Here is a 26,403-nt window from a genome sequence, read left to right as displayed (position 1 = left end):
GTAGCACATGTCAGTAAAAAAAAGACAATTCAACATGCAGTCTTGCGGCAGTTTGCTCCAGGTACATGCTGAAGTTTTCTGTTATGATCCCTAAAAGAAATGGTGCAAACGCTCAAATGATTCATTTTAATTCCAGGTTGTGAGGCAACAAAAGCATGAAAATTACAAACAAAGGGGGTTGAACTGCAAAGGTATTTTAATACTGAGAAAAAACACCCACGCCCCAACACTGCTTTTCTGCTTGAGATAAACAACCCGCAGTCTGGGAGTTGAGGGTTGAATACACTGAATTTGAATTTCACTGTATATGTGCATGTATGTGAGTATGCCATCTTTTCTCTTTGATGCCCATCCTCCCTTTTCTTATAATTTAATCTCCTCTAATCCTCGGATCTTCCTGCATTTGTCCTGCAAATGCATCTTTTTGTAACACAGAGGATCATCTGCCTTTGACTCACACCAACATACTAATTTTGCCAAACAGAAAGCATTTTGAGCAGTTCTTTCTTGCTTTTCCAAGTTATATTTTAACAGTTGTTGTTACACTGACTTCTGCTTCTTATGAAAATGTTATGCTTCTTCTTATCTGCTGGCAGTTCTTTTTGGCTTTTTAAAGTATCTGCCCATTTTTACATAATAACAGTTGTATTATATTACGTGTAATATAATATATGTATTATATTACATATATTGCCGTTTTCTGATAGATTTCTTCCAAATCTTCATCAGTTTTCATGTGGAAAATTTATCTTACAGTAGTCACATTGCATCTTCACAAAAAACACAATTGTCGTCTTCTAAACTCCGGAACAAAAAGCTGAAAAATGATGGTATTTGAAGTTAAAAATGTGTATAAACCCTATTTTTTATGATTGACTATCTGGGAGGCTACAGGCTATGCATATGATGCGGCAAAGATGTGGAAAAAGGCGATCTGGATACATAACCCTAAATCTGGCAGAAAACTAAACACACCATCCCACTGGTAAAACACGGTGGTGGCAGCATAAAACTCTGGGGAGGGCTTTCTTCAGCAGGGACAAGAAAGCTGGGTGGAGCTAAACATCTTGTACAAAAACCTGATAGAGGCAACAGATGATTTGAGACTGGGGCAGGGATGGAGATTTACTTGTGAAAAAGATCACAGTAAAACAAATTAAGGTTTTGCAGATAAAAGATAACAAGATCTGGGAAAGTACTGTAAGAATTGAGTATCTGTAATTAGATACTATATGGAATTTAAATTGGCCATTTAAGCTGACATTTGCATGAATTTATTGTTGATTTAGTATATTAAATGATAAACGTATTTTTTTGGTTCTACTGAAATGGATTTTAGGCTATGTAACATTTCCATGTTGTCATAACCGAGAAGAGATCAGTGCAATAAGGGAATCCTGGTTATTGGCATTGTGTTTATTGAGTGTACTGTTTCAGTACAGCCCTACATAATAATAATAATGTAACCTTTGTAATGTAATGTAAGTCAAACGATTGTTTATAACACTATAAATATTTCAAAAGTTGGAAAATAAAAACTCCTCAATCAAGTGAAACCAACACTGTAGTACATGAAATGTCCACACGATGGCAGTAACACCTCCCTGAGCTATCCTCGCTAGTGACTGAAGAAGAAAAAGAGCGACTCGAAGTCGCCTGCACCATCCGCCGACGGAGCCAGCCAGGAGGAACCGACCAGAAGAACCGGAGAAAAATGGCGTTCACATTCGCGGCCTTTTGTTACATGCTCGCTCTGCTGCTCACGGCGGCGCTTATCTTTTTCGCTATCTGGCATGTGAGTACACCTTTACAGCGACTGCCTTCCTGGCTGTCCGGTTGTAGAAGGAAGGAAACCAAAGGAGCGGTGGGGTTGAAAATAAGGCCTGCCTGGTGGCCACATAGAGGATACGGTTTCTGGTCGGAGTCAGCTCCCTCCAGGACCCCGGAGACGTCTTAAAAGGGAGTTTCGGCGCTAAGTGAACGGACGCGCACCTAACGTGGGCGATCGGTCTACCTCTGACTGAAAGGTCCACACCCTGTGGCCGGCTAGGACTGAAAGCTGGCCCCGGTGACACCGAGATGGAGGCTGGTTCCCCGCCTCTGTTAACGGTCGTGTTATAGTGGTCTGAGTCTTTGGCTTTGATTTGGTGGCGCGGGTTCGAATCCCGGTTGCGTAAAGAAGGGCACGCGGCGTGAAAACAAAAGGTGCATAAATCAGTGTACAAGTGTGAATGACTCGCTGTGGCGAAAGGACTTTCTGTCCCCTCCCTCTCTCCGTAGTTAGCGTTCGTAGACGTCCATGAAACACGGGAGTCGTGTATAGCTGTCAGGCTAACAGCTGCCAAGCTTGCTAGCGTTTAGCCGGCTAGGCTAATGCGTTCAGGATGTTTTTACCAGACAAACTAAACGCTGTGTGGCTCTGCTGTTGAATGGCCGCCCTTTACCATCCCCTGCTGCGACGAGGGCGGCAGAGTCTGAGAAGTTGGAGCAACTTAAGTCATATTTTCACGGATTTATTTCCTTGTAAGCGTCAGCATTTGGGATTTCTTAGTTGGAAACGTCACACCGTGGATTTCACTCGCCCCCAAAATACTTCATGTACACGAAAATTGGCAACCTAACTCAGGAAAAAGACTAATAAATGAAATTAGCGATCGCACTATTATTAATACACCCCCCTTCCAAAGGTTGGAGCTTAGAGCCAGAGTGACCTTTGACCCTTCCAGTTTACAATCTTCCCAGTCAGGATTTAGACGTGAGGAGGGCTGAGGTGGCCATTGACCAGCACAGAAATCAACCATTCCTCTGTTGATTTGGCCATATTCTTTGGATCACTGGGTCGTGGAAAGGCCCCATTTTCAATTGATGTTCCAGAAGTCATGCCTCCATGTAGGGCTGAACAATTAATCACATTTTCAATATAATCGTGATTTAAAAAAACGCAATTTCCAAATCGTAGGGTCTGCAATTTTTGGCTATGTAACAATTAGGGAATTAGACACGTCCATTAGGTGTCGGTAAAATGTTTGAAGTGGGTTTGCCTCCACATGGAAGGGAAGATAGTTGCAGCAGTCAGATAATCTAATTTTATTACTTGTTTTAGAGTTTGTATAATCATACAAAGCATTAAATACTGGTCAATCAGTTTAATACATAGACTTGCTTGTTGGTTGGACTTTATGTTCAACAAGGATTGATGTCCAAATCAACTAAAAGCTGTTCCCTCGAATAATATTCTGATTAATAGAAACATTAAAAGTTCTTGTTTAAAATAGTCCTTGTTTACAAATATCTTTATTTAGAGGCCATTTTTGTTGCTTGTGGTTAATGCAGAGAAAAGTCAAAATTGCAATTTTGGTTGAAATATATTGTAGGCAGAACGCAATCATTTCTGCTCCGAGTTTAGATGCTGTGGGTCTTTTAGCAACTAATCCACATGGCGAGGAAACAAATTGATTTGTTGTTTGTATATGTTTAAAAAGACATGATAAATTAAACTGGAAAAACAAATCACATTACATCCCAATATTAAGAAAAAAAAATCGCAATTAGATTATTTTCCAAAATCGTTCAGCCCTACCTCCATGCTCTCCCAACAAGGTTCGAGGGACTTCTGGAAGAGAAACAGACCCACGGCATCGCAGCTCCTTCACCGTAATTCATAGTTTGGCACCAGCTCCTTTTCTATACATTTGCTTCACATCAAAGCCACTTGTTTGGTTGCTGCTTGTCTGATCAAAGCACACGGTTTCAGTTCAAGGCCCAGTGGAGCTTAGCTGTCCATGGCAGGACAGACCTTTACCTGGCCTGTTTTTAACCTGTCATCTGCTCACTGTACATGCCGGCATCTTTGTCCGTATAAAACGTGTAAAACTGTCATGGATTGGTTGTCTTCGCCCCGGTTTACTTGAATGAATTTCACAGTTACTTTTATTTGAAGGGGATTCTGGAGGGTATTGCTAATTGTGGTGCCGGTAACCTTGTTGACCCAGGAAAGTAATGTGCTGAATTTAATGGCTTTGTTTTTTTGGGGGGGGGGTTGTTACATCCTTCAGCGTGGGATCATGTGGCTACAATATCAGTTTGTTTGATTTTAAGCCGTTTTGTAAATTTTTCCCCGGCGGTGTGTCAATTTGTACTTGATTGGGGGCTATTGATGATCAAGGAAGGCAGATATATTATTCAGTCTTGTCGTGCCAGTATTAACGTGACCTTTTTGATTCTTTGCAGATAATAGCATTTGACGAGCTGAAGACTGACTACAAGAATCCTATAGATCAATGTAACACTTTAAATCCGGTAAGTGTGCCCGCTGTGCTTCACCCGCCTTTCTGCTCTAAATGACTGCATGCAGTTATGCGCTCTGTTACGGATACTTTACTTTAGTCTACTTTTATCCGCGTATCTTTTTTCGATCGTTTCTCTGCACTGTTATGCTAAATAACCTGCCTGTTGTAAACTGAGTGACCTTAATGTCAAGCTGTGAAACTCTAACGCCTTTTCATTTTGTTTTTCCAATCTGCTTCTTTTGCCCTCCCCGCCCCGTTTTTTTTTTTTTTTTTTTTTTGAATGGCTAAAAGACAATTGAAAGGGTCAAAAAGATTAAAAGAGTCAAAATTGCATTAAAGGTTTGTACCAATCTTTAAAATGCCCGCTGAGTTGAACTTAGCCTGAAGTCTTGTCGTTTTGCACGGTGAAGTGTTTGCTAAGGTCTTTTCAGTTAACTAACCCGAGTCGAGTTTGAATCGGACAAAAACGTGCTCAAGTGTTTATTTTTTATTGTTGGAGTAGATTTATTGTTGCTTTCTTCAGTATTTCAGTTTGATTTAAAGTAATTTCAGAGGCATCACAGCTCCAACCTTGCAGATTTTATGTTGCTAGCTTTTATTCGGATATTGTATTTATTACAGTGTTTTGCAAAAATATTCACGCCCTTGAAAGATTTCACGTTTTGTCCCGTTACAACTGTAAATATGCGAAATGTGGGTCGTACACATAGCCAAACTGAGTCAGTACTTTGCTGAAGCACATTTGGCTGCAATTACTGCTGGAGGACCTTGGAGGCATGTTTCCACCTAGACTAAACTATTTCCCCGTTCTACTTTGAACAGTAGTTTGAGCTCAGTTGGACTGAATGAAAGCGTCTGGGAGCATCAGTCTGACCTTAATTAGGTTTTGGTGTGGACTTTGACTGGGCCATTCTGTAGTTTCTTCTACACCATTGTCAGGTATTTTAGGCTCATTGTTCTGCTGGAAGGAGAACCTCCGGCCCAGTTTCATCTCCTGTGTGGCCTCTAGCAGGTGTTCCTCCACCACTCCCCCTTTATTTAGCTCCACTCTTTCTTTTTTTTAGTTTAAAGGTATAAAGCCATGTAATATGCTTATGAAAAACACCAAAAACCTTTTGATCATGATAAAATAAGGTTATATACACCAGGCCTCCATCTTGATAATGTTTTGATGGTTCTTTTTGAGACAAAAAATAATCCCCTCTCAGGCACGATGAAGAGATGTAAACAGACGTGGCGACATCTAGTGGCAGTATCGCAGAACTATCATAATGCCGGTTTGCTTAATTTATAAATCAATTGTAAATAATGCCAGACCAAGCTTGACTGTCTGCAATGCGTTGCAATAAAGTGCCAGCTCGGCGTGATCAAAGACCTTCAGTTATTAATTAAATACACCAATCAACAGCAACTTTAAGCTCCTCATATCAGAACATTTACTCAGGTCAATGAACTCTGCGGTCACATGTGAGCAATCAGCAGGTTTAGCGTCCACTTTAGTGAACACCAACGTTCATACTGTGTTACCAGTACATTCCAGTCTTATCCCTCTTTGAAATGTTTTTTTGCACTTTTTCCTACTATATCTAGGACCATTCTTTATTGTTTCACTGGGAGATGCTAATAGCCGTTAGCCATTTCCTTGTTTTAACCCCTGCTGCGCCTGTGCAGTACGTACTTCTGCACCAAAGGCTTTATTCACTAACAAATTGAGCAAAAAATAGCATAAAACGCTAAAATAACAACTAATATGCCAGCAGGATGTGATAATCTTTCATAAAAACTTTGTATGCAACCAGAGTGAGATACTGATGTATAAATAATAAAAAAAAGTAAAATAATGTGGCTATTTTAATCTGACCAGAAGACGTTCTTCTACGTTTACTATGTTCCCTGCACAGTTTTTTTTTTGTTTTTGTTTTTTTGACAAAGGACCTCTTGTGGCTCTCTTTCAACAGTGGTTCTGTTGGCAGTCGTCTCATTGAACAGCGCTCTGTGTGGTGTTCAAAGCTACATTTGGGTATAGGTACCGATATCACTAATTAATATGCCGGTTACGGCCGATACCAACAAATGTACTTCACCCTTCTCAGGTAGAAAACCATGTATTACACGATTGTGTTGGTCTACAGAAAAAACAAATAGGGTTGTGGTTGCATCGGGACAAAATGTGACAAAGTAAAAGGGGATTATTTCAAGGATCTGTTGACGTGCAGCTCGTTGTCAGACGGTGCAGCGACGGCATGCACAGAACGGGGGGGGGGGGGGGGGGGGGGGCAGTATTGGGTCGAGACGTCAGCTGCCGCGGATCATTGAGGTGTTAGCTGTTAACTGAAAAGACTTGCAAATGCTCAAAGCATGCATGATTTCTATTCTAATCTACCCTCTGTTTGCTTATGATTTGACAGACAGCTCAGCAAAGTCCCCACGAACTCAAGAGTTTAATCAGTTGTTCACTAGTATCTCAGCAGGACCTGAAAGGCTTTTGGTTTATTAACCGGCCTCTTCCAGGAGAACTCTTTTTTTAAATGCGTTTCAAAGCATTCCTCTCCCACGAATCAAGAGGCTGCAGTCACTGTTGGGCAGATTGAGGCCGTGGTATATGAGCTTAGCGTTGGCTCTGACCCGCGTCACCTGTGGTTCTGAACAGATGGCAGCAGAATCCCACCACTCTCTGGCTCAGCACTATTTAAAACCTTCTCCATTGGCTAGAAATTTCCACAGGAGGAGGAGTCGGTGCGGATAAAAAAGTCAGGCTCCATGCACCCGTAAGCCACGGCGTGCTGCGTAGTCTGATGTGCAGGTTTGGAGCCCAGTCTGTCGGAGCCATTTAGAGCCTCTTCTTCTTTTTCCCGCTATTCAGTTAATTATTTGGCAGAGCAGTGCAGGGTCTCAGTTCGTTGCAGCCCCCTCCTGTCCTGCACATCCCTCTCTCCCCACGCCCCACACCTGTCCTCCTGTGGGGCCGTTGGCTTGGCTCCGCCCGCTGTTTTTTGTTTGTCCCCCCCACCCTCCCTCAATGCATGGCTTCCATGTGGCGCTTCCATCTGCCCCCTGAACGCGACACGCGACCTGACCTTAGGCACGCCGCTGCATCAGCACCGCTAGCTCTAACAGCATGGGGCCTCCTCCAGTGTGTTGTCACAGTGGGGTGGTGTGCAGATTTGTCACTGCAGAAATATTAATGTGAAGGTGCACCAATGTTCTCCTGAGCAAGCTTTTGTGTTTTCTTTTGGGGGGGGGGGGGGGTATTTTAGTTGTGGAGAGATGCATGTAATGATCCAGGGTGGGAAATCGATCTTTTTAGTCCACTTGCAAGAATCGATCTTGAACCTCTAAGAGCAGCTCATGTTTTTATTTTTTTTTACCCTTGTGTTTCTGTTATTCCATTTGCAAGTGTTAGATCTTGATTTTTCACCCTGTTTGAGTTAAAAACGTGGTCAGAAGGCCAGGTACATTATCACCACATCCTCAGCTACATGCACTGTAACCATATAACCCCACAGGTTACACTTATTATCAGTAATTCATACCGATATCAGCCGTTCACTGTTTTAGACGGGTCTGAAAGCAGCCCAGCCTCTGCTCTGTAAGGAGGACTTGTTTTCTTTAGGGAGCTGCAGCATCCTCCCATGTCGTCCTCTGACTGTTGTGTATTTTTAGCCTCCCTGAAGTCTCGTTTTAAGCAGGAAGGCCGAGCGGCTGTGCTTGGATTCTGACATTCCCTTTTCCCCCCCGTGTCTGTTTCCAGCTGGTGCTGCCGGAGTATCTCATCCACGTCTTCTTCTGCGTGATGTTTCTGTGCGCGGCCGAGTGGCTCACCCTCTTCCTCAACTTGCCGCTGCTGGCTTATCATGTCTGGAGGTGGGTAACTGAACAGCCGGGTGTCGTTCCTATAGGTCAACGCGAAGCTTTCCAAACTGCACCGAGGTCCGTTTGGGATGAGCTGCTTTTCTCTTGCTGTGCCACAGGTACGTGAGCAGACCGGTGATGAGCTGTCCTGGACTCTACGACCCAACCACCATCATGAATGCTGACATCCTGGCCTATTGTCAAAAAGAAGGCTGGTGCAAACTGGCTTTCTACCTGTTGTCGTTCTTCTACTACCTCTATGGGTACACAAACTTTTCTGCTTTATTCAGAAAAACACACAGTACCTTCCAAGCACATTCATCCCATCTTGTCACTTTACTACAGTGTATTTTATTGGAGTTGTATAAATACTGATACTAACAAAGTAGTGCAAAATAATACTTGGTTTAATTCTCTTTAGAAATATCTGTAAAGTGTGTGATCTATGTCTTCAGTTCCCCTTGATTAAATCATCTCTAGGATTTACTCGAGGAGCTACTCTTGGGGTGCGTCCCCACCAGTGCTGCACATCCAGAGACTAAAAGTTCCTCTTCCTTTCAAAATAACTCAAACTCAAGGCAGATTGGCTGGAGACCATCAGTGGACAGATTTAATATTCTTCTTGCCACTGTCAGCCTGTTCTCCCACCCGAGCTGTGGATCTCTGCAGCTCCTCCAGTTAGCAGGAACTTCACTGGCCCCCTTTAGTTGAATGGTTCCAGTTCAGTGTTTCCCCTACCAGTCAAACAAGGGAGGGCACCCTTGTAGGAATTAGCCAATAAGTGCGCCCAACTATGATGTTTATGTTTGCGCGGTACAACCAAGTGTGCAGCTGCCTCTAACGTTTCTCCTAAGCTTAGTCGTCGCTCCTTCATTTCTAGCTAAGACTCACCTGCGTTCACACGCAGGTAAACTCACGCTGACTCCCACCAGGTGAGGGAGCGCTCAGTCTCCACATATTTTTACCTGCCTTGGTAAATATTTCTGCGTTTTGTAAGTGGACTCCTTTTCTGAGGACGGCTGCACTAGAAACTCCCACTGTGTGGAGTGATTAAAGAGAAACGCTTATAAATGACAGAAAAGTGTCCCCGACAGAATTAGCATCACTTGTGTCATTAGCGTGGGATCCAATGAGATTTGTCCATTTTTTTTGTTACAACTGAAAAATGACGCATTTGATTATTTCACGTGGTTCCCTGATTACATCAATATGAGAACGTTGGCCTGATATAAATATGAGGATCATTACGTCTGTTTAAACTGGATGATTATAAACATTAACGCTTAAAGCAGCACGTTCTCAACAAGTAAACGGCTCTACGGTCATTTTCAGATGTCCTACAAAAATATAATTTGCTTTGATTGTTGAAAATCACCTTAAGTCTGTTGGCAACAGAAATCCACCTTCCTAAATCCATCACTGAAATAAGACGGCTGCTTTTTTCTTGGAAAAAGCATTTTTGTTGCTAGATAAACCTCATGAATGGACCAGAAACAGAACCAAAATGTAACAAAATAAAAATGTTATCAAGTTACGCTCAAAGATATTCTAAACTCTGACAGATCAGAATTTTGAAGAGATTTTTAATCAATCAAGTAGTAGGAAGTAAGAAAGGCTGGCAGCCTTCAAAATATAACCATGTATAAATCTCCACAATGGAGACAGATCGATAAATAAGAGAGACAGAAGATGGCTGCTTGTATAAAGCTGTATTCTGCTTTAAATTAAAGGAAAGCTAAGTGCAAGAACATGTCCCATTTATAGGGGAACCTCTGCAGTTAATCTTGATTATTCAGTTTCAAATATGATTCAAATGCAGGTCAGTTTTTAATAAGCAGCATTAATGGGTACAACTCCGTGATTTTATCTGTAATAAACGTTGAAAGCTTCAGCCTAACTTACAGTAGGGAAACAATGTCACTGTTGGGATCTGGGAGATTGTGGACACAACCTAATCCTGTGCCGTCTCTGTTTATGACACCTTGCAGCATGATCTACGTTCTGGTGAGCTCCTAAAGAAGTCTGAGGAAGAGGACCTGCCCGTACAGTAGATGACCAGACACTATGATCCAAAGTGCTGGAACACTGGACCTGCTGGAGACCACCGAGGAGCCACATGAGCCGTCATTTCAAGTGGATAAACCCCCCCCCCCCCCCCCCCCCCCCCCCCCTTCACACCCACACACTGCAGAGACCTGTTGGAAACTCTTACCCTCTTCAAGGACTGGATCTTGGTCTCAGTGTTCCCATCAAAGCACTACAGTTTAAAACAAAATCCCATCTGGAAATACGGACAAGTTTCTCTTTTCCTTACTCAATTTTTTTTTTTTTTTTTTTTTTATGCTGTGTATTTTTTTAATGCTTGAGATTTAAATAAAATTTGTTTTTTTTCCATCATCGCTCCCTGCTCTGTAGCGTTTCCAGGTTGGGATTGTGAATGACTGTGGATTTTAACAGCTAATGTACTCCGGACCATGTGGTTTCTTAGCTGCAGACATTTCTGTATGGACTGAAGGGGACAAAAGACAAGCGGTAACATTGTAAACATATTGCAGTCTTATCAGTTTTCTTAACTGTTTCGATATTTAAGACCTATCATGTTCTACCTGTCCGATATTTAGTTGCATCTGTAGAAATCCAGAGGGCACGTTGTGTTTGAGCCGCTCCTCTGTAAATGTTCCCTTGCAGCTCTCGCTTAAGTGAAAGATAGATTCAACAGTCGTCTGCATAGAGGTAGAGCGCTTCAGCACCCGACGCTGATGTGCCATACTGTTGAATGTATCTTCAGACGTTTTGGTTGATTTGAACACAAATAGTCCACATTTTTTTTTTTTAGCATCTCTGGTCTATTTATTGTTTTCTGGATTACTTGCTTTCCTCTGTGACATCAAGCACTCCTGCAATGTAACTCTTCTCCATCATCAAACTCATGGTTTAGTTCAATAAAAGTCCTTCAGCTCAAGTTTTCACTGGTATAGAAATATTTATTTTCTTGTTTTTGTACAGGGTATGGTGACATGGTTATCAGGTCACCTTTAGGAAAAACAATTCAATCTAAATAAAACCTCCACTCTGAAATCTTGACTAACTGCAAAGATTTTTATATATATATATATATATATATATATATATATATATATATATATATATATATATATATATATATATATATATATATATATATATATATATATATATATATTTTTTTTTTTTTTTGCCACCCTAAATTTTTCTTCCAAACCTTTTTCCTTGTGTGCTGGATTGATTGGTGCCACTTTAACGGACATGAAACTTAAGTAGGGTTTACCTGTTAAATTGTTGCTTTTAGAAGATCAACTAGCCAACAATTTAAAATATGAAGATTAAACAGATCCAATGTTGGCAATAGTGTATATGTGAGTTCCTTTTTAAAAATAAAACTGACTCATATGAATATGTAACAACTGTGTATGGATATTATATATTTTTTTTTTACTTTAAATATGAACCAATTTGGCCAAATCATAGCCTCACGTTTAAGGTTCAGTCACAGCACACGAAACATTTTTGTTTATCTTCAAGGCTCACATTCCTTTAGAGAGGAAACTTCCCGGTGGATCTACGCTACATGTTACCCAAAAACATAATATCCAGATCATCAAACCTCCTGGCTTACTTAAAAGCTTAAAAGAAGCAATATATTATTCTTTCAAAGTGCAGCTCTTGGAGAGTTAATTACATGTGAATAGAAACAAATGCAAATGATCCACGGTTCAAAGACCTAATCACCGGGACACCGATCGCTCTGTCGAAGCCTCTCTTCTCTCCTTGAACACGCTGTACTTCTCCCGAAACTCGTGAAGAAAGTTGTATTGCTGCAAGAAACAAAACCGACACGTTAAAAAAAAGCACATCCCAAGACTCAAGGGGTGCAAACCAAATGGGCTCCGTCCGGTCTCTCACCTTCACCGTTTGGATGGCTCCTCCTCCTCGGTGCTCTCGGAGGATCTCGATGGCTTCGTGGGCGGTCATGGTCGACGAGAGCTGGAGCAGCAAGCAGGCGGCGACTGAGTGGGAGACAACCGCTCTGTTACAGACATGACCGTCCACTAAATCACAGCATCATCTCATAAAAGTGGACTACCCTTACTTAAAGCGGATCGTCCCAGACCTCCGTAGCAGCTGCAGGGGGGGAGAAAAGGCCAAAGTCAATTCAGTGGCCAACGTACGGTGCAGAACGCTCCGGTGTGGCGACCCGAATACAGCAGAACATCATACGCAGGCCTTCTGGCTCTATCTGGAGAACCGAGGCTTTTAAAGGCACAGCGGCATGTTTGTTAACGGTCAACCTCTGATGGACGAGAGGAGCTGAAGGTTCAGAGCAGTTCCTGAAAGTACCGAATGGTTGAAATAATAACTCCCTTTAACCGAACTCTGAGAAGGAAGAGCGTCTGATCGTTGGCCTGGAGAACACGATCCCGTGATCCGCCGACAGGCCGGACCTTTGAACTCGCCCGTCAAGACATTCAAAGCAACGTGGAGAAAACTGCATCATTTCAGGAAGATTCCCAAACTACCAAGGGTGGTAAGAAAGCAGGAAGTTGAGATGGTTATTCACGCTTTCATTTCCTCTAATCTAGACTACTGTGACTCTCTTTTTCACGTCCATGGACCAAAAGAAGCCCTGGACTGCCTTCATCTGGTCCAAACCTCTGCAGCACGATCCCCTGGAGCCACCAAAGGAGCCGACATCACTCCTGCTTTGATGCCTTTGCACCGTGTACCTCCTGGTTTTAAAACTCATTTTGACAATCCCCACTTTCACTTTCAGGGTCCTGCAGGATCCGGCTCCTTCCTATGTTACCGCGCTGCTAAACCCGCATACTACAACTTAAACCCCCCCCCCCCCCCTCAGGTCCTCAAACCCAAAATCAGCTTGTTTTCCTGGGAACGAGAGGCGGTCGCTCTTTTCCAGCATCTCGATGGAGGGACGAGCTTCCCTTGTATTTAAAACCAGCTAACAGTACTTCCATCCCAACACGCTTTTCTTAAAGATCATTTGAAATATTCAAAATTTATATTTAACCGTTTACTTTTATGGCTATTATCCCTTTCTTTTGGATCATCTTTTAGTTTAATGTTCTGATTTTTGTGCTCTGGCTTTGTGATTGTTAGTATAAATAAAAATGTTCCAACCGACTGCTACCTAGAACGCCTAGAGATTATGTACGATAGCATCAGTTAAATCCATTTTTATCTACCGTGTCACCTGTTGAGTTTTCATTTTTCCAAAGAATCCACCTTTGTGCAGGTGGGTTGGAAAATGTTTGTGGGATAGCAGTAAAAGGATTTTAGTCAGCGTCACGTGAATTTTTCTATTCTGTGGAGAAGTCGCTCGTTTGATCCTGGTGATGTTTACCCATTTTTAATGCCTTTTTCTCCCTAATTTTTCCAATATAAATTCATGAATTTCCTATGACTGTATGGCCGGTTATTTAAATATGGAACTTGTGATATAGATGGCTGGTGCTACCTTTACCTTCCTGAGCAACTCATAGTTTAAGAACAAATCAGCGGCGAGCGATCCACATTCCAGATATTTTCCGAATTTTAAGTAAAAATGGGAGAAAACATCGAGAACACATCTTCCTCCAGCCTTTATCGGCCTAATACTTCTGCAACTTTTTAACCCTGATTTAACCCCACGTCTGTGTTGCCGTCACTCACTGCAGCACCGTCCTCCTGTTCCTCTCGAGGCAGACCTGCAGCTTGGCCAGGATCTGGCAGCACTGCTCCAGCTCGGGAACGTCTCCGTCGGGGAACGGCGCGTGGTGCACGGTGAAGCCGTGCTGCTCGTACACCTCCAGGAGGGAGGGGACTCTGTACCGGCTTAGCTCTCCTCTGGTGCAGAAAACAAACAGATCCTGCACGCCCTGGTTCTTCAGCTCACCTGACAACAGGAGGGGATGCCGGGGCATTGCATTTATTAGTCGCTTTCCGTGAGCGGGTTCAAAGGTTAAAGATTGGGCGTGGACATCAGTAGAGTGAAAGCATAAGATGCACATTATTAAATTCAACATTGGCTTTTACTCTGGGAATTAATGCGTGTTCTGAATGATTCACAGCTGAGCAGAGATGCCTGAAAGCCGACTTACCGACATCTCTCTGCAGGGACCTGCGGACATCTTTAAATTTGCAACCTGGAATGAAAAGACGTTTGTTAAAACAAAAAACATAATTTCAGTAAAAACAAGCCTATGAGTTGAACATGGTTTTACCTGGTAGAGCGCATATTCCAAGGTACTGTGAGCACTCGACTATGGACAGAGGTAACCTAAAACCCAATCGAAACATTACATGATCATGCAGTACAAACATGGCCATTAATGCACAATAACGTGCCTCCTGTGTCTCGCAAAAGTACAAATTTCCCTTGAATTCTTGCTCCTTTTGTCATATTATACCCACAGACTTCAATATGTTCTTTGATGACATCATGTGATGGAGCGACACAAGATGAGGCGTAATTGTGAATTAAACAACAAGTGGTATCTGATACAGACCCCCTTGTTATTCGGAAACTTTTTTTTCTTACCCTGAAAGAAATCCAAGCAATTGCCCTCAGAAGTCACCCAATTAGGAAGTAGGGTCCAGTTGTGTTTAACACAATTAACGTGACCTTGAACACACCACGCCTACTACGAAACACGGCGGTGGCAGCATCATGGGGTGAAGATGATTTTCTTCAGCCCAAACATTCGATCCGAGGTACAAGGGCATCGTTTAGATCGAAGCAAACTCATGGGTTAGAGTGGCCCAGTCAAAGTCAAGACCTACTTCTAAACGAGAACCCGAGGCAAGACTAGATTGGATGTTCACCTCACCTCCCAAGTTGACTGAGCTTGAACCATTTTGCTAAGAACTATGGACAAACCTTTAAGACTCTGATTGTGCAAAGATGGTACACACTTCAGTCTGAAAAGACTTGCAGCTGCAATTTTCACCGAAAGGGGACCCTACCAAGTATTGACCCAGAGGGGCTGAGTATAAATGCATACAGCACATTTCAGATTCTCACTTTTTTTTTTTTTTTTTTTTTATCTTGCAAAATCAGAAATCCTTTTTCCCTCGACTTCACAACTATGCACTGCTTCATGTCGGTCCATCACAGAAGATCCACTGAAGTTTGTGGCTGCAACAAAACCTTTAAGGAGATGAAGGTGACACTCTCACATACCAGCTAATGTGGAGGGGAGCCAGCTGACCCTCTTCCACCTCCTCATCATCATCAGAGGAAGAGTCAAACTCAGTCGTCCTCATTTCTTCAGACGCCTGGAAGAGAAGAATGGCAGACTGAGTACTTCAGGGTGACGGGGGAAAGAAACACTGTTTACATCCCGATGGAAGCTAAACAGAACCTGGTAGTTCAGTTCACTTCAGCTATAGCAGAATACCCAGCATACACCGGAACCGGCTGAACTAAAACAAGTAAAACGGTAACAAAATAGTAGGTTAGACATTAGAAAGACAGCTATAAGAGTCAGATGTGTTATAGTTACACGATCACGCAATATTAAAAGGGTTTCGAAATTCAGCCGGTGCTGTTTCTCACATGCTAACCTTCGCTGTGTTTGAAGAATGTTTAAATGCATTTATTAAAATATTTGTACAGCAGTCCTAAGAAGCAAAAAGGTTAGGCAGGTTTTAGGATCCAAATATATTTCTTATTTGTTCTCCACCTTGTTCAGCTACTCGCTGTCTAGCGTCCTCTTGCACCGGGTTTTAACAGACAGCTCAACAACAACGATTTCAAAATGCTACAAAGCTATCATCCAATCAGATTTCAGTGCTGACAGTTAACTCCGCCCATCACAAAACCAACCAACCAGGGCAAAGGGCCGTTCGATTGACTCCGCTGGGTCAAGACGGATGGGCGGAGTGAAGACGGTGAATCTCTCCACCAATGCGTCTGAAACTAAAGAGGTAATGTCACGTATTAAATTTCTTGTCCAGTAAAAATGTTTTGAAAAAAAAGGAACGTTTTAAAACTGACCAGCCACTAAAATAAAACGAGATTGTGGAAAATATCCCTACTTGAAAAACTACTCTACGTTTTTAGCAATTTACAACTTTTTGTTTGTGTGTTATAGTGGAATGCAAGCGGCTGTCTTATATTGTATCTATCTTATCATCCTAATATGATCTATCACTAGACATCACAGGACCTTGTGACACCGTTCATGAATTTTAATTACATTTTATGTGTCAGACCAACGAAAAGTAGCGCATAGCTGTGAAGTGGAAGGAAAACCACGCATGCGAGTCATGTGTGCATGCTGAGCCCCTTTCCCTCTGACACCCTTAAATATAGTAGTCAAGTGTAAACAACTGCTTTCAGAAGTCCTCTAATTATTGCACACAGTCACAGATTATGTGTAAGATAATATTCATATAAATAAAGCTGTTCTGCGACATTTCTTTGAGAACATTGGTGAAGAAACAGCATAACGACGACCAGGAAGCACAGCAGACAGGTCAGACATAATGCTGCAGGGAAGTTAAAAGTGGGTTTATGCTATTTCTCATGCTTTGAGCATCTACATCTAAATTGTATTCAGGATCTATGGCAAGACTTGAACGTTGCTCTTTAGATACTTCCCCATTACCCCCGACTGAGCTTGATCTATTTTACTAAAAAGGACTTTTCACTCTCTAGATGTGCAGACCTGCCAGAGACTAGGCAGACTTGCAGCTGTGATTGCAGTGAGTGAGGGGTACTACAAAGGAACTGACTCAGGGGGGGCTGAATAAAAGTGTACTGAATTCAAACCCCTCAGATTTTAATCAACAGAAACAGTTTAACACCTTGCAACCCTTTACTTCCACATTACAATCATGTTCTTCTAGTGTCGGTCTGTCACATAAAATCCCAATAAAGTGCAATGACGTTTGTGAGTGTAACGTGACACCATGTGGAAAAATACACGGGGTTTGAATATGCATCCAAAAGTAGTTTCCAATTCCATTTAGCAGACCTTTAAAAAAAAGAAATGTATTGTTGAGAATTGCAGCCAACAAAATAAACGTCAACATATGATTTAAAGGGGAACCCCATTTATCCAGAGTCCACTCATCTGCGGCGTGCTTTGCATCCTGTTACAGTCCTTCCTCTGAGGCATCGGCAAGGTCTGCTTCCTCACAGGAGGAGATCTGCTGTGGACACGGAGCAGCACAAAGAGCAACACAAGCGTTTCTACACCGCAAATGACACAACATGTCGCAGGCTTTACCACGGGATAGGAGAAACAGAACTTCCACAAATCCTGGGACTGAATGCAGATTTTTTTAACTGAATGGAGATACAGAAGAAAATTAAGTCAGGTGAGTGTATTCCAGTTCCTTTTCCAACACAAGTTATTATTTTTTTATGCTTTCGTTATGGATTGCTGGATGTTTGCATGGCATTGATGTTATAATTTTGATTTTTCTAAGATTTAAATAGTATTGCAAGCTATAATATATGAATACTAATAAATACGGTTTGATAAATTAAAACCATACAGGCTTTAGGTTAAATTGAATTTAATCCCTATTTAAATTATGAAGCTTTTGCATATAATACAGGCTTTTTCATTTCATTTAATTTCATCTTATTTGATCTATTTTTCTGATCCCTGCCTGCCCTTCTGTTAGCAGACTCATAAGGAGGGATCTTGGCTCCTGCAGCAATCCCCCCTGCAGGGGTGAGCTCTTTTGGCTGGCTCGGCACTTCCTTAGCAGAGGGGCTGCTGGCAGGAGCAACATCTGAACAGGTAACACAAACAAACAGGTACACAAAAAAAGTCACTGAATCCACTTTTTGAAATCTACGGGATTTAAGAATAATTGCAGGGTTTCCTCCGGGCTCATGGGAAAACAGACGGATCGGCTGGGCGGCACACTCTGTGCTCATTAGTCTCTGAGTGTTTGCAAACTGGCTTGTTTGTGTCTCTCTCTGCAAAGGTCATGAAGCCTCAAGAGGCAGAGCTCGTCACTGAAATCTCAAAGGTAAATTTCTGTCATCAGCAGGCTCGGTTTAGTTAAAGTGACGGCACACGTTAGATCCTTCCCTCCAATTATTTTACCATTAGCAGCGACAGCAAATAATTCCCGTCCAACTTTTCTTCAGTTTCAAGTTAACGCCACAACATTCAGTGCATTTTATGGGATTTACAAATAAAAATGAGCTTAAATTATTATGTGGAAAGTAATTAAATATGGTTTATGATCTTTTACATTTCAGTAAAAAAAAAGAAGTATTTTTCCACCCTCAGAGTCAACTCCTTTGTAAACCACCTTTAACGTTAACCACAGCTGCAAGTCTTTTGGAGTATGTCTCAACCAGACTTCAATTTTGGACTTTTTTTTTTTTTTTTTTTTTTTTTACAATGACTCCCAACTCATTGTTTTCAGAACTGAACTCCTGTCTTGGCCTTTTTAACATATGGATATGCTTAAATCTAAACCAGTGGTCTCACATTCCAGTCCTCGAGGTTCGGCGGTCCTTCAACCTTTAGATGTGTCCCCTCCCTCACACCCCAAGTTCAGCTCTCTACAGAGCTCTGCTGATTAGCTGATATTTGAGTCAAGGTGTTTGAAGCAGAGAAAGTTGCAGAACACCAACCTTTGAGGACTGGAGTTGGACCACTGGTGTTCTGGACTGCTGCATCTTGCTGGTTTTCTTCCGGGATCATCCTGTATTTCAGTATTCCTTACATCATGACGCTGCCGCTACCACGTTTCAACACAGGGATGGTGTGTGCATGCCGATGTGCTAGATTTCTGCCACACGGCATTTTGCATGTTGTCCAGAAAGGCCAGTATTGATTGGATCTGACCGGAGCCCCCTTCTTAGACATGCTGCCTCCTCTACATGACTTGTGGCAGACTGCATGCGGGGCTTCTTATGGCTGTCTTTCAACTTTGGCTGTCTTGATCTGCAAAGACTGACTCTGTCAACAGCTGCTCTACCTGAGCCGCGGATCTCTGCAGCTCCTGTAGCGTCACCATGGATAGCTTGGCTGCTTCTCGCTTTCGGTGGACGGCCATGTCGTACCGTAGTAGGTCTTCCCATTTCAGTGGATGGAACAGGGCTCCCTCCAGATGTTCAAAGCCTGAGATATCGTTTTAAAATATAACCCTGGTTTAAAAAGATTCACAACTTCATCCCTGACATGTCTGCCGTGTTCATTGGTCTTTAAGGCTCTTTGGTCACTGATGTTTTCCAACAAACCTTTAAGGTGTGATATTGATCGTAAACCTGTATTACTCTGAAGGCAGTTGGTTTCAATGGATTTTATTTAGGGGGATCTGAATACATATGAACACTACTTTGGATTAGAGTTTTCTTTTCACTTCAGTATTAGAAACTACTTTGAGTTGGTCTTTCCCATGAAAATCCTAGAAACATGACATAAAGTTTGCGGTTATAACACAAGCCATTGTGGAAAAGATCAAGGGGCGTGAATACTTTTGCGAGGCAACGTCATGTGACTGTTTGCTGTGAATCTCTCCAGTTACAATGCATGGTCACAGAGCTGAAAACGGGCTTTACCAGCGCCTTGCTGGAGCTCAGTCAGATCCAGCACGGAGACTCGCACCTGAGGGAGGAACTGGAGGAGAACAGGAGGAGCTGTCAGAAGAAGGCTTTCCGCTTGGAGACTCTGGTGGAGGCGCTGAGGGTGAGGCAGCGCCTGGCAGTCCCACTCACAGCAACAGGGAGCCCTGCTTGGCTGTGAAGCCACACTGGCTTTGGAATACAAAAGGTAAACGGAGACATGTCATCCCGTAGGAAGAACTGGGAGTGCTGAGGTGTCAAATCGTGCAGCTGTACAGCAAGAGACGCGGGCCTGAGCCGGATGGAAAGAGCTCCACGTCCAAACCGAGAGAAAGGTACAATCTCCACCGTGCAGCAGCACAGATAAGGGACCAGACATTTTTACTCTGGCTTAGAACAGATATCCTTACAGGCATGTCGTTTCTATTTTGAGCAAGCTTCGGATTTTATGGTTATAGTCCACTACCGCAGAACAAAACATGAGATATAGTACCCCATTTTGTCAGTATACTACAGAAATCTGTACTCGGTCCTGGCATTATTTACAATGTACACTCTAGAACACGGGTGTCAAACTCAAGGCCCGCGGGCCGAATCTGGCCCATCAAGGTAAATTATCCGGCCCTCAAGAGCCAAAAGAAAAAGCCATATAATTTCATAAAATTGAGGCATATATCCTTCTAAAGTGTATAAAGTGGCTAAAACTGTGCCTCCTGTAAGTGTAACTCACCCCAGTATCAACTTTTTTTTGCAGATAAACTGTATAAACTGGGCCTAAGGGTACTACTTTTATGTCACTGTGCATTTTTTATACTTCTATGTGAACTGGAATGAAATTATGAACTGAAAAGTATCGTCTGTACACGTGCAACCGGCCCTTTTAATGACTTCATGACGCCAAAGTGGCCCCATATAGAAATGAGTTTGACATCCCTGCTCTAGAAAGCTCAGGGAGGAGAAGTGTGTGGAGCACGGAGAAGGGCCCATCATGAAGCGGTGAATTTAAATTAAAGGCACCGTTTAACAGCAGCTCTCTGTAACCCAGCATCTCTCAACCGGTTCCCCTTTGCTGGGATCATCTTATTTTTTGCGTATCTTTCATCTTGTTTAAACACATTTCTTTTTAGGTACATTGTTCTACTTGTTGGGGAGTCCGGATTCTTGAACCGTGGCTCTATTTAAAAGTAATAATTGGGTGATATTTTATCTGCAGTGAGTAATTATTATGACTCCTTCATTTATTTAAAAAAAAACCTGTATGGTTGGTCCTGGAGGCTTAAGTTAGCAGCCAGTCAGGGAGGGGTTAAGACCAAATTGGACCTTTAAAAAAAACTCCAGTCTAGAAACTGCAGTAGCGGTTCACAAGAATGCTATCACGTTTACTAAAAGGCGATTGTTCATCGCTAAGGACATTATTTAGTTTTATCTTCGGTCTGGAGAGAGTTGAATGGACTTCAGTGTCTTTCAGCGTCACATTGGTTAATATTAGACCTAGACCCACGATCAAGGATCTTCTCTCCAGATTGAAAAGAAAATTGTTGAAGACGGTGGAAAATTGAGTCCCACTTAAAGCTGTGTAAAAGTAGCCTTAGCTTTAAATTGCCATAACATTTATGCTTTTTGCTAGTGTTCATTTTCTATTAGACAGATACTCTGATTGGAAAAACTTTAATTACATTTTCCTTTGAGTGCGTTTTTCACCAGGAAGGTCGTTGGTCGCACACCTCCTCCTAGTTTCCTGTGTAAATTACAATTTTCCTTATCATAAATAACCATCCAATGCAAACATGATAACAGTTTAAAAGTTCATAGCATAATTAATAATTTGCTAATGGTGTTTTTGAGACTGGAGTGTAGGGTTAGGCCCCCTTCTGCTAGCCGCTAGCTTCGGCCTCCTGCACCAACTAATCTGCACTCATACTGCATAAAGTCTAAAAGTTGTCTACCACTGGTAAGATATTAGCTGCGCATAAACTTTTGACAGAACCCCACTTGAGGAATTCCGAACTATCCCTTTAATAAAGCTGGAATAATGTTATCATGATGTTAATAACTGTTAGTAACTTTATCATGAAATTAATAACTATTTATAATTTTATCATGAAATGATTGTGACTTACTCTTGACAGAGTATCTTCTCAAGACCACAGTGAGAAATCAACCACGTTAAAAGAGGAATGTGTCTGAAATTAATTATTCTAACTTTCTGGGAAATATTATACATATTTGGAAGTATTCAGTATGAAATATATGTAGCTAATATCAAGATGTAGCACTTATCATGCATTGTAACCGTTTTTGATTGGATTTTCAACGTCCAAAGGGACAAAACATCCGTTAAACTTTAAGAAGTAAGACAAACTGGAGGTGGAATTCTTAATTTGAAAAGTTATCATCCTAATCAGACCGAATTAAAGGACAGCAAAGGAGCAATGAAAGCTGTGTGACATCTGTTGTCATGGGTAAACATGTGAAACTAGCTGAGAAACCTCTCACCGTGTGTCTACTGTTGCTCTGCAGCCTTCCAGCAGAGCCGGTCGGTGACCAGAGTGTGTGCGAGTGTCCGGGCCCTCCACCAGCCAGCCTCTCCAGAGGGAAACTGCTCCTTCACTGCTTCCTTCAGGGTCTGAAAGCTGGGCTGAGTGAAGGAACAGGTCAGCCCACCCACACGAGAGGTTCTTAAGGGCTCCGGTCCATTGGGGCAATTGTTTTAACTTTGAACGTTTTCTCAATGGGATAAGGAGCCTGTTGTAACGTCAGTTCCACCAGAGCCAGAGTACTTTGTGCTTAGCCCTTGGTAGAATTACATTTGAGGCCCCACAACACGCACAAGTCCACATCACCAATAATCTTGTGCTTAAAAAAATCCTTTGATCGATGGTGAATATAGTAAGTTAACTTGATCTGATTTTCAGATTTTATTTTATTTTATAAAATCACAGTAAACTAATTCTTCAGACAAGGTAAAGACTCCGACTCACCCATTCTGTCAACACAGTATTTTAATGCAGACGTAGTAAAGAGAGGGATGAGCCAGATTGATTGGCTGAGCTCACAAGCAACCACGGAAAATTGCCATTTACTAATTTACAGTCGCAGTTTGAAAAGTAATTCAGTAAAGACACAATGAACAGAAACAGTTAAACAGCAACATTAAATAATGTCTGCTAACGTAAACTATAAAGATTTTCATCCGTATAGCTTGTCAGTCCTTTTAGATACAGAAGAATTATTAGCTGAAAATATTTTTTATTCACAAACCTGGGTAAACAACAAATTTGGCCTTTTGAGATGTGTTTTCTGTGAGTCCAGCGCTCTCCGGCGCCCTCTGCTGGCCGGGGAGCCTTAAGGAGCTTCTGACCTCCTTCTGAGTTCACAAGTTCAACCTCTGCAAACACAGAAGGGAACCAAACTGTTGTGTGACAAAAAAATTTAATATTTCAGCGTTAAGAAATCTGAGTGAAGAACATGTATTTGTGATCCTGCAGATGCTCGACATCAGGTGGCCATGCAGCTCCTGCACTCTGAGTGGGAATATGTGTCCACCCTGAAGCAGCTGTGCGACAAGTACAAAACACCCCCGGCTCACCAGATGACCGCGGAGCCATAGTGAGCGTTACCTCAGCTGAAGATGCTGTTAAAAACTCCTGGTGACAGCTGGTGCGTCCGGGCGACCAGGACGATCCGGAGTCTGAGAACTTTTGTTTTTTTTCTTTCTCGTGATGCAGTCAGACGTACGTGGGCTTCGTGGAGCAGCTCCTGCAGCGACACGTGCTCTTCAGGAACACCCTGCAGGAGAGGCTATCTGCTGAGCACTGGAAATCTCTGGTCGGAGACATCCTGGTGCAGCTCATTGGCCAAAACGACGTGAGAGCTTCCCCCTTTTCACTCCGCCCTGGCATGGTTCAGGCCGCTCCATGTTTACTCTGGCTTTGCTCGTCCAGACAGCTTTTTCAGATATGTACCTCGGATACACGACCACCCTGGCATCCTTCCTCTCGCTCGAGTTCAACAGGCCGGACGAGCAAGGCAGGAGTCACCGAGCGCAGGTACGTGTTGCAGCGTGCCGACCTTCCACCGGGATACGCCGCAGTCAGCAGAGCACGTTTGCAGCTTTCTGCTCATTTCACAGAGGGCCCAGACGGAGAGAGAGGAAATAAAACTGCTCTCTTTGCTGCTGGCTCCCGTCGCTCGCATCCACAGCTACCTGAGTCACATTCAGGTGAGTTGACGGCGGGCATAGTGAGTAGATGATAACTTCAGATCAATATGATTGGGATTTTATGCAATATATCAACACAACGATGTGTGTAATTGCTTGGATGCATGGTTTTCAATACTATAGCGTGACATGCTATTCTATTCAGCCCCCCTCGGGTCAACACTTTGTGGAGAAGCCCCCACCCAGCACCGTGATACTGTCACCACCACGTTTTACCGCGGGAGTGATGTGCGATGCTAATTCAGTCAGCACTTTGAATGCATCCTGAAAAGTTGGTTTCAATTCAATTTTATTTATATAGCGGCAATTCATGAAACATGTTATCTCAAGGCACTTTCCAAAGTCAAATTCAATCAGATTATACTGATGGTCAAAAAAGTTTCCTCTCTAAGGAAACCCAGTAGATTGCATCAAGTCTTGGCAAGCAGCATTCAGTCCTCCAGAAAGAGTGTAGAGCTACAGGGAGAGTCGTCTGCATTGTCCATGGATTTGCAGCAATCCCTCATACTGAGCAAGCACGAAGCGACAGTGGAGAGGAAAACTCCCCTTTAACGGGAAGGAAAAACCTCCAGCAGAACCAGGCTCAGTGTGAACGGTCATCTGCTTCGACCCACTGGGGGTTTCTGGTCTGACATGAGCAGAGCACTCTCACGTTTGCCGTGTCCTCTAAAGCGGCTTGAGATGAACTGCAAATGGGACTTCTTGCCCTCTTTCATCTGGGGCTTTTTTTCCTTGCCACTGTTCCACAGAAACCAGGTTTAGAGTGTGTGGCAGCTGTACTCACCAGATTCTATTCCAAAAAAGTAAAAAACAACAACAACTGGACTTGTTTTTCGTAGTTGAAGACGTTTCGCTTCCTCTCCAGGAAGCTTTCTCAATTCAAAAAGTCTGGAGTAATGTGGAGTACCAAGCTTTATACCATTGCCAAACAAAGGCCTTGTAATGGCTTAGACAACATGCAAATTCAACTGAAACAGGTCCACCCCTTAGTAAGATTCTATGAATGAATTGCTCTGGAGTTGTTTACCCGGCGCGGTAAGAGAGGAAAGGGGGCTGAACTCAGACGCCTGCCATGCTTGATCAGATGAAACGGATCAGAGTTTGTGGTCGTTATGCAGCAGAGCTTCAAAAAAGTGTTTGAAGGGATGCATAAAATGACAAATATGTCACAACTGACTTGTTTGCCTATTGTTATTTCCCCGTTGAAGAACCTGTTGCAGTGGACCGGTAAGGATCACCCTGACTGCAGCCTCCTGCTGGGGTCCGAGCGAGCTCTGCGCAGCGTTTTGTCCCGTTGCCATGTGATCTTGGAGGAGGATGTTCGATGGGAGGAAGACGAAGGAGCGGGGCAGAGGTCAGAAAGCATAACCGAAGAGGGGCTTGCACATGAAGATTTTTATTTATTTTTTATGTTGTTGCTCTGTTGAAAAGCTGACGTACATCATGGCATGGATTTCATTTTGGGTTGTTTCTAAGGAGGAATGATCCCACGGCGTATTTCTTGAAACTACAACAGGGAGCACAAGCCTGAATTTGTTGTGGATTTTCTTTAACCCTCACAGATTTAAAATTAGAAATGAAGGCTCAAATATGTACACTTTGGTTACAACTCTTAGCAAGTTGCAGAAAAGTGCTTTTTGTGGCCAGCAAACGAGGTCCTGGGATCATTCTGACTGGAGATCTGCAAAAAAAAAAACAGCATGGGACATTTTATTTAGAGGAATAAATGGCATGGATTAGGGATTTAAACACAGCAAGACATCTCTAAAGCATAACACTGCCACATGCATGCTTAAAAGTTGGTGCACTCCCAGGTCTGAAAGCCTCGCCTTGACTCCACCAGCGTTTTACTCACCATTGAGACCAAATAGCTCGCTCTATTTGTCGCCTACCAGGTTTTTTCACGAGACATTCGGCTTCTTTGTTTGGACAGCTGCACATCTCAGTTGAATTTCAGGGCGTCTAATTTTTCAGTCAGTTCACGGTGATGTTAAACTACCTTCACCGTCCACAGGAGTATCCTCCAGGTCATGATTTGGCCTGAGCTTTAGTGATTCCAGGATTGTTCTTGAACAGTTTCCTTTCACCTCAGGGTGACACTCTGGGTCAGATGGTTGGAACAGGGCGCTCCGACGGGACAACGTGTCCAAATACAGTTCAGAACTCGATTTGGGAAGGACAAATCAACCTTCTCCGGTGGGTTTGACCTCATCTCAATTGGGAAACACGTGGATTATGAATCACGGCTGTGTTCATGGCAGGAAAGCAGCCAAGTTAAATTAATACCACCAGTTCTTCCAGGAGGAGCCCTAGTTAGCAGCAACTAGTCAGGAGCTCGTCCACAGCTACGAAAAGCATAGGTGAAAGCCTCTGAGGCACATTTGATCAACTATAATCCGTTCTATAATTTCCACCCTGTGGAGCATGCTTGCTTTTCCAAGGTTAGACGCTGGCACAGAATCCTC

General features: G+C 42.8%; 3 protein-coding genes across 3 annotated transcripts; 2 read left to right on the top strand and 1 right to left on the bottom strand.

Moving 5' to 3' along the window:
• Positions 1-1,638: 1,638 nt before the first annotated feature.
• On the top strand, positions 1,639-11,103 carry LOC105932943 (protein cornichon homolog 1). Its single transcript, XM_012872282.3, has 5 exons — positions 1,639-1,795; positions 4,231-4,299; positions 8,041-8,153; positions 8,261-8,404; positions 10,130-11,103. Exons 1-5 carry the CDS (start codon positions 1,715-1,717, stop codon positions 10,155-10,157), a joined length of 435 nt encoding a protein of 144 aa, XP_012727736.1. The 5' UTR covers positions 1,639-1,714; the 3' UTR covers positions 10,158-11,103.
• Positions 11,104-11,354: 251 nt separating this feature from the next.
• Positions 11,355-15,883, bottom strand: LOC118566927 (cyclin-dependent kinase inhibitor 3-like). Its single transcript, XM_036150476.1, has 8 exons — positions 15,860-15,883; positions 15,358-15,452; positions 14,399-14,454; positions 14,276-14,320; positions 13,848-14,070; positions 12,271-12,302; positions 12,084-12,187; positions 11,355-11,995 (listed from the first exon to the last, which is right to left on the bottom strand). Exons 2-8 carry the CDS (start codon positions 15,438-15,440, stop codon positions 11,906-11,908), a joined length of 633 nt encoding a protein of 210 aa, XP_036006369.1. The 5' UTR covers positions 15,441-15,452; positions 15,860-15,883; the 3' UTR covers positions 11,355-11,905.
• Positions 15,884-16,028: 145 nt separating this feature from the next.
• Positions 16,029-25,486, top strand: LOC118556592 (rho guanine nucleotide exchange factor 33-like). The gene is made up of 12 exons (XM_036150475.1): positions 16,029-16,103; positions 17,283-17,501; positions 17,817-17,949; positions 18,123-18,167; positions 19,676-19,840; positions 19,951-20,051; positions 22,237-22,370; positions 23,205-23,325; positions 23,445-23,583; positions 23,661-23,765; positions 23,849-23,938; positions 25,147-25,486. The coding sequence occupies exons 4-12, from the start codon at positions 18,126-18,128 to the stop codon at positions 25,363-25,365; spliced, it is 1,116 nt and encodes a 371-aa protein (XP_036006368.1). The 5' UTR covers positions 16,029-16,103; positions 17,283-17,501; positions 17,817-17,949; positions 18,123-18,125; the 3' UTR covers positions 25,366-25,486.
• The last annotated feature ends 917 nt before the right edge of the window (positions 25,487-26,403 follow it).

The sequence above is a fragment of the Fundulus heteroclitus genome, chromosome 19, assembly GCF_011125445.2.
Source record: "Fundulus heteroclitus isolate FHET01 chromosome 19, MU-UCD_Fhet_4.1, whole genome shotgun sequence".
In the NCBI taxonomy this organism is placed as follows: Eukaryota; Metazoa; Chordata; class Actinopteri; order Cyprinodontiformes; family Fundulidae; genus Fundulus; species Fundulus heteroclitus.
The sequence above is the reverse complement of the archived record's forward strand: the minus strand, read 5'-3'. Positions and strand labels throughout refer to the sequence as shown.

What these genes read in the sequence shown, in the direction of transcription:
- LOC118556592 (XM_036150475.1), top strand. Translation starts at nt 18,126, where the DNA reads ATGAAGCCTCAAGAGGCAGAGCTCGTCACTGAAATCTCAAAG. An exon ending in ACGTCCAAACCGAGAGAAAG is followed by an intron (nt 20,052 to 22,236) that starts GTACAATCTCCA and finishes GTTGCTCTGCAG; the next exon opens with CCTTCCAGCAGAGCCGGTCG. An exon ending in GCAGGAGTCACCGAGCGCAG is followed by an intron (nt 23,766 to 23,848) that starts GTACGTGTTGCA and finishes CTCATTTCACAG; the next exon opens with AGGGCCCAGACGGAGAGAGA.
- LOC118566927 (XM_036150476.1), bottom strand. Translation starts at nt 15,440, where the DNA reads ATGAGGACGACTGAGTTTGACTCTTCCTCTGATGATGATGAGGAGGTG. An exon ending in GCTCCCCTCCACATTAGCTG is followed by an intron (nt 14,455 to 15,357) that starts GTATGTGAGAGT and finishes ATTGGGTTTTAG; the next exon opens with GTTACCTCTGTCCATAGTCG. An exon ending in TCTGGGACGATCCGCTTTAA is followed by an intron (nt 12,188 to 12,270) that starts GTAAGGGTAGTC and finishes TCTCCCACTCAG; the next exon opens with TCGCCGCCTGCTTGCTGCTC.
- LOC105932943 (XM_012872282.3), top strand. Translation starts at nt 1,715, where the DNA reads ATGGCGTTCACATTCGCGGCCTTTTGTTACATGCTCGCTCTGCTGCTC. An exon ending in TCTTTTTCGCTATCTGGCAT is followed by an intron (nt 1,796 to 4,230) that starts GTGAGTACACCT and finishes GATTCTTTGCAG; the next exon opens with ATAATAGCATTTGACGAGCT. An exon ending in CTGGCTTATCATGTCTGGAG is followed by an intron (nt 8,154 to 8,260) that starts GTGGGTAACTGA and finishes GCTGTGCCACAG; the next exon opens with GTACGTGAGCAGACCGGTGA.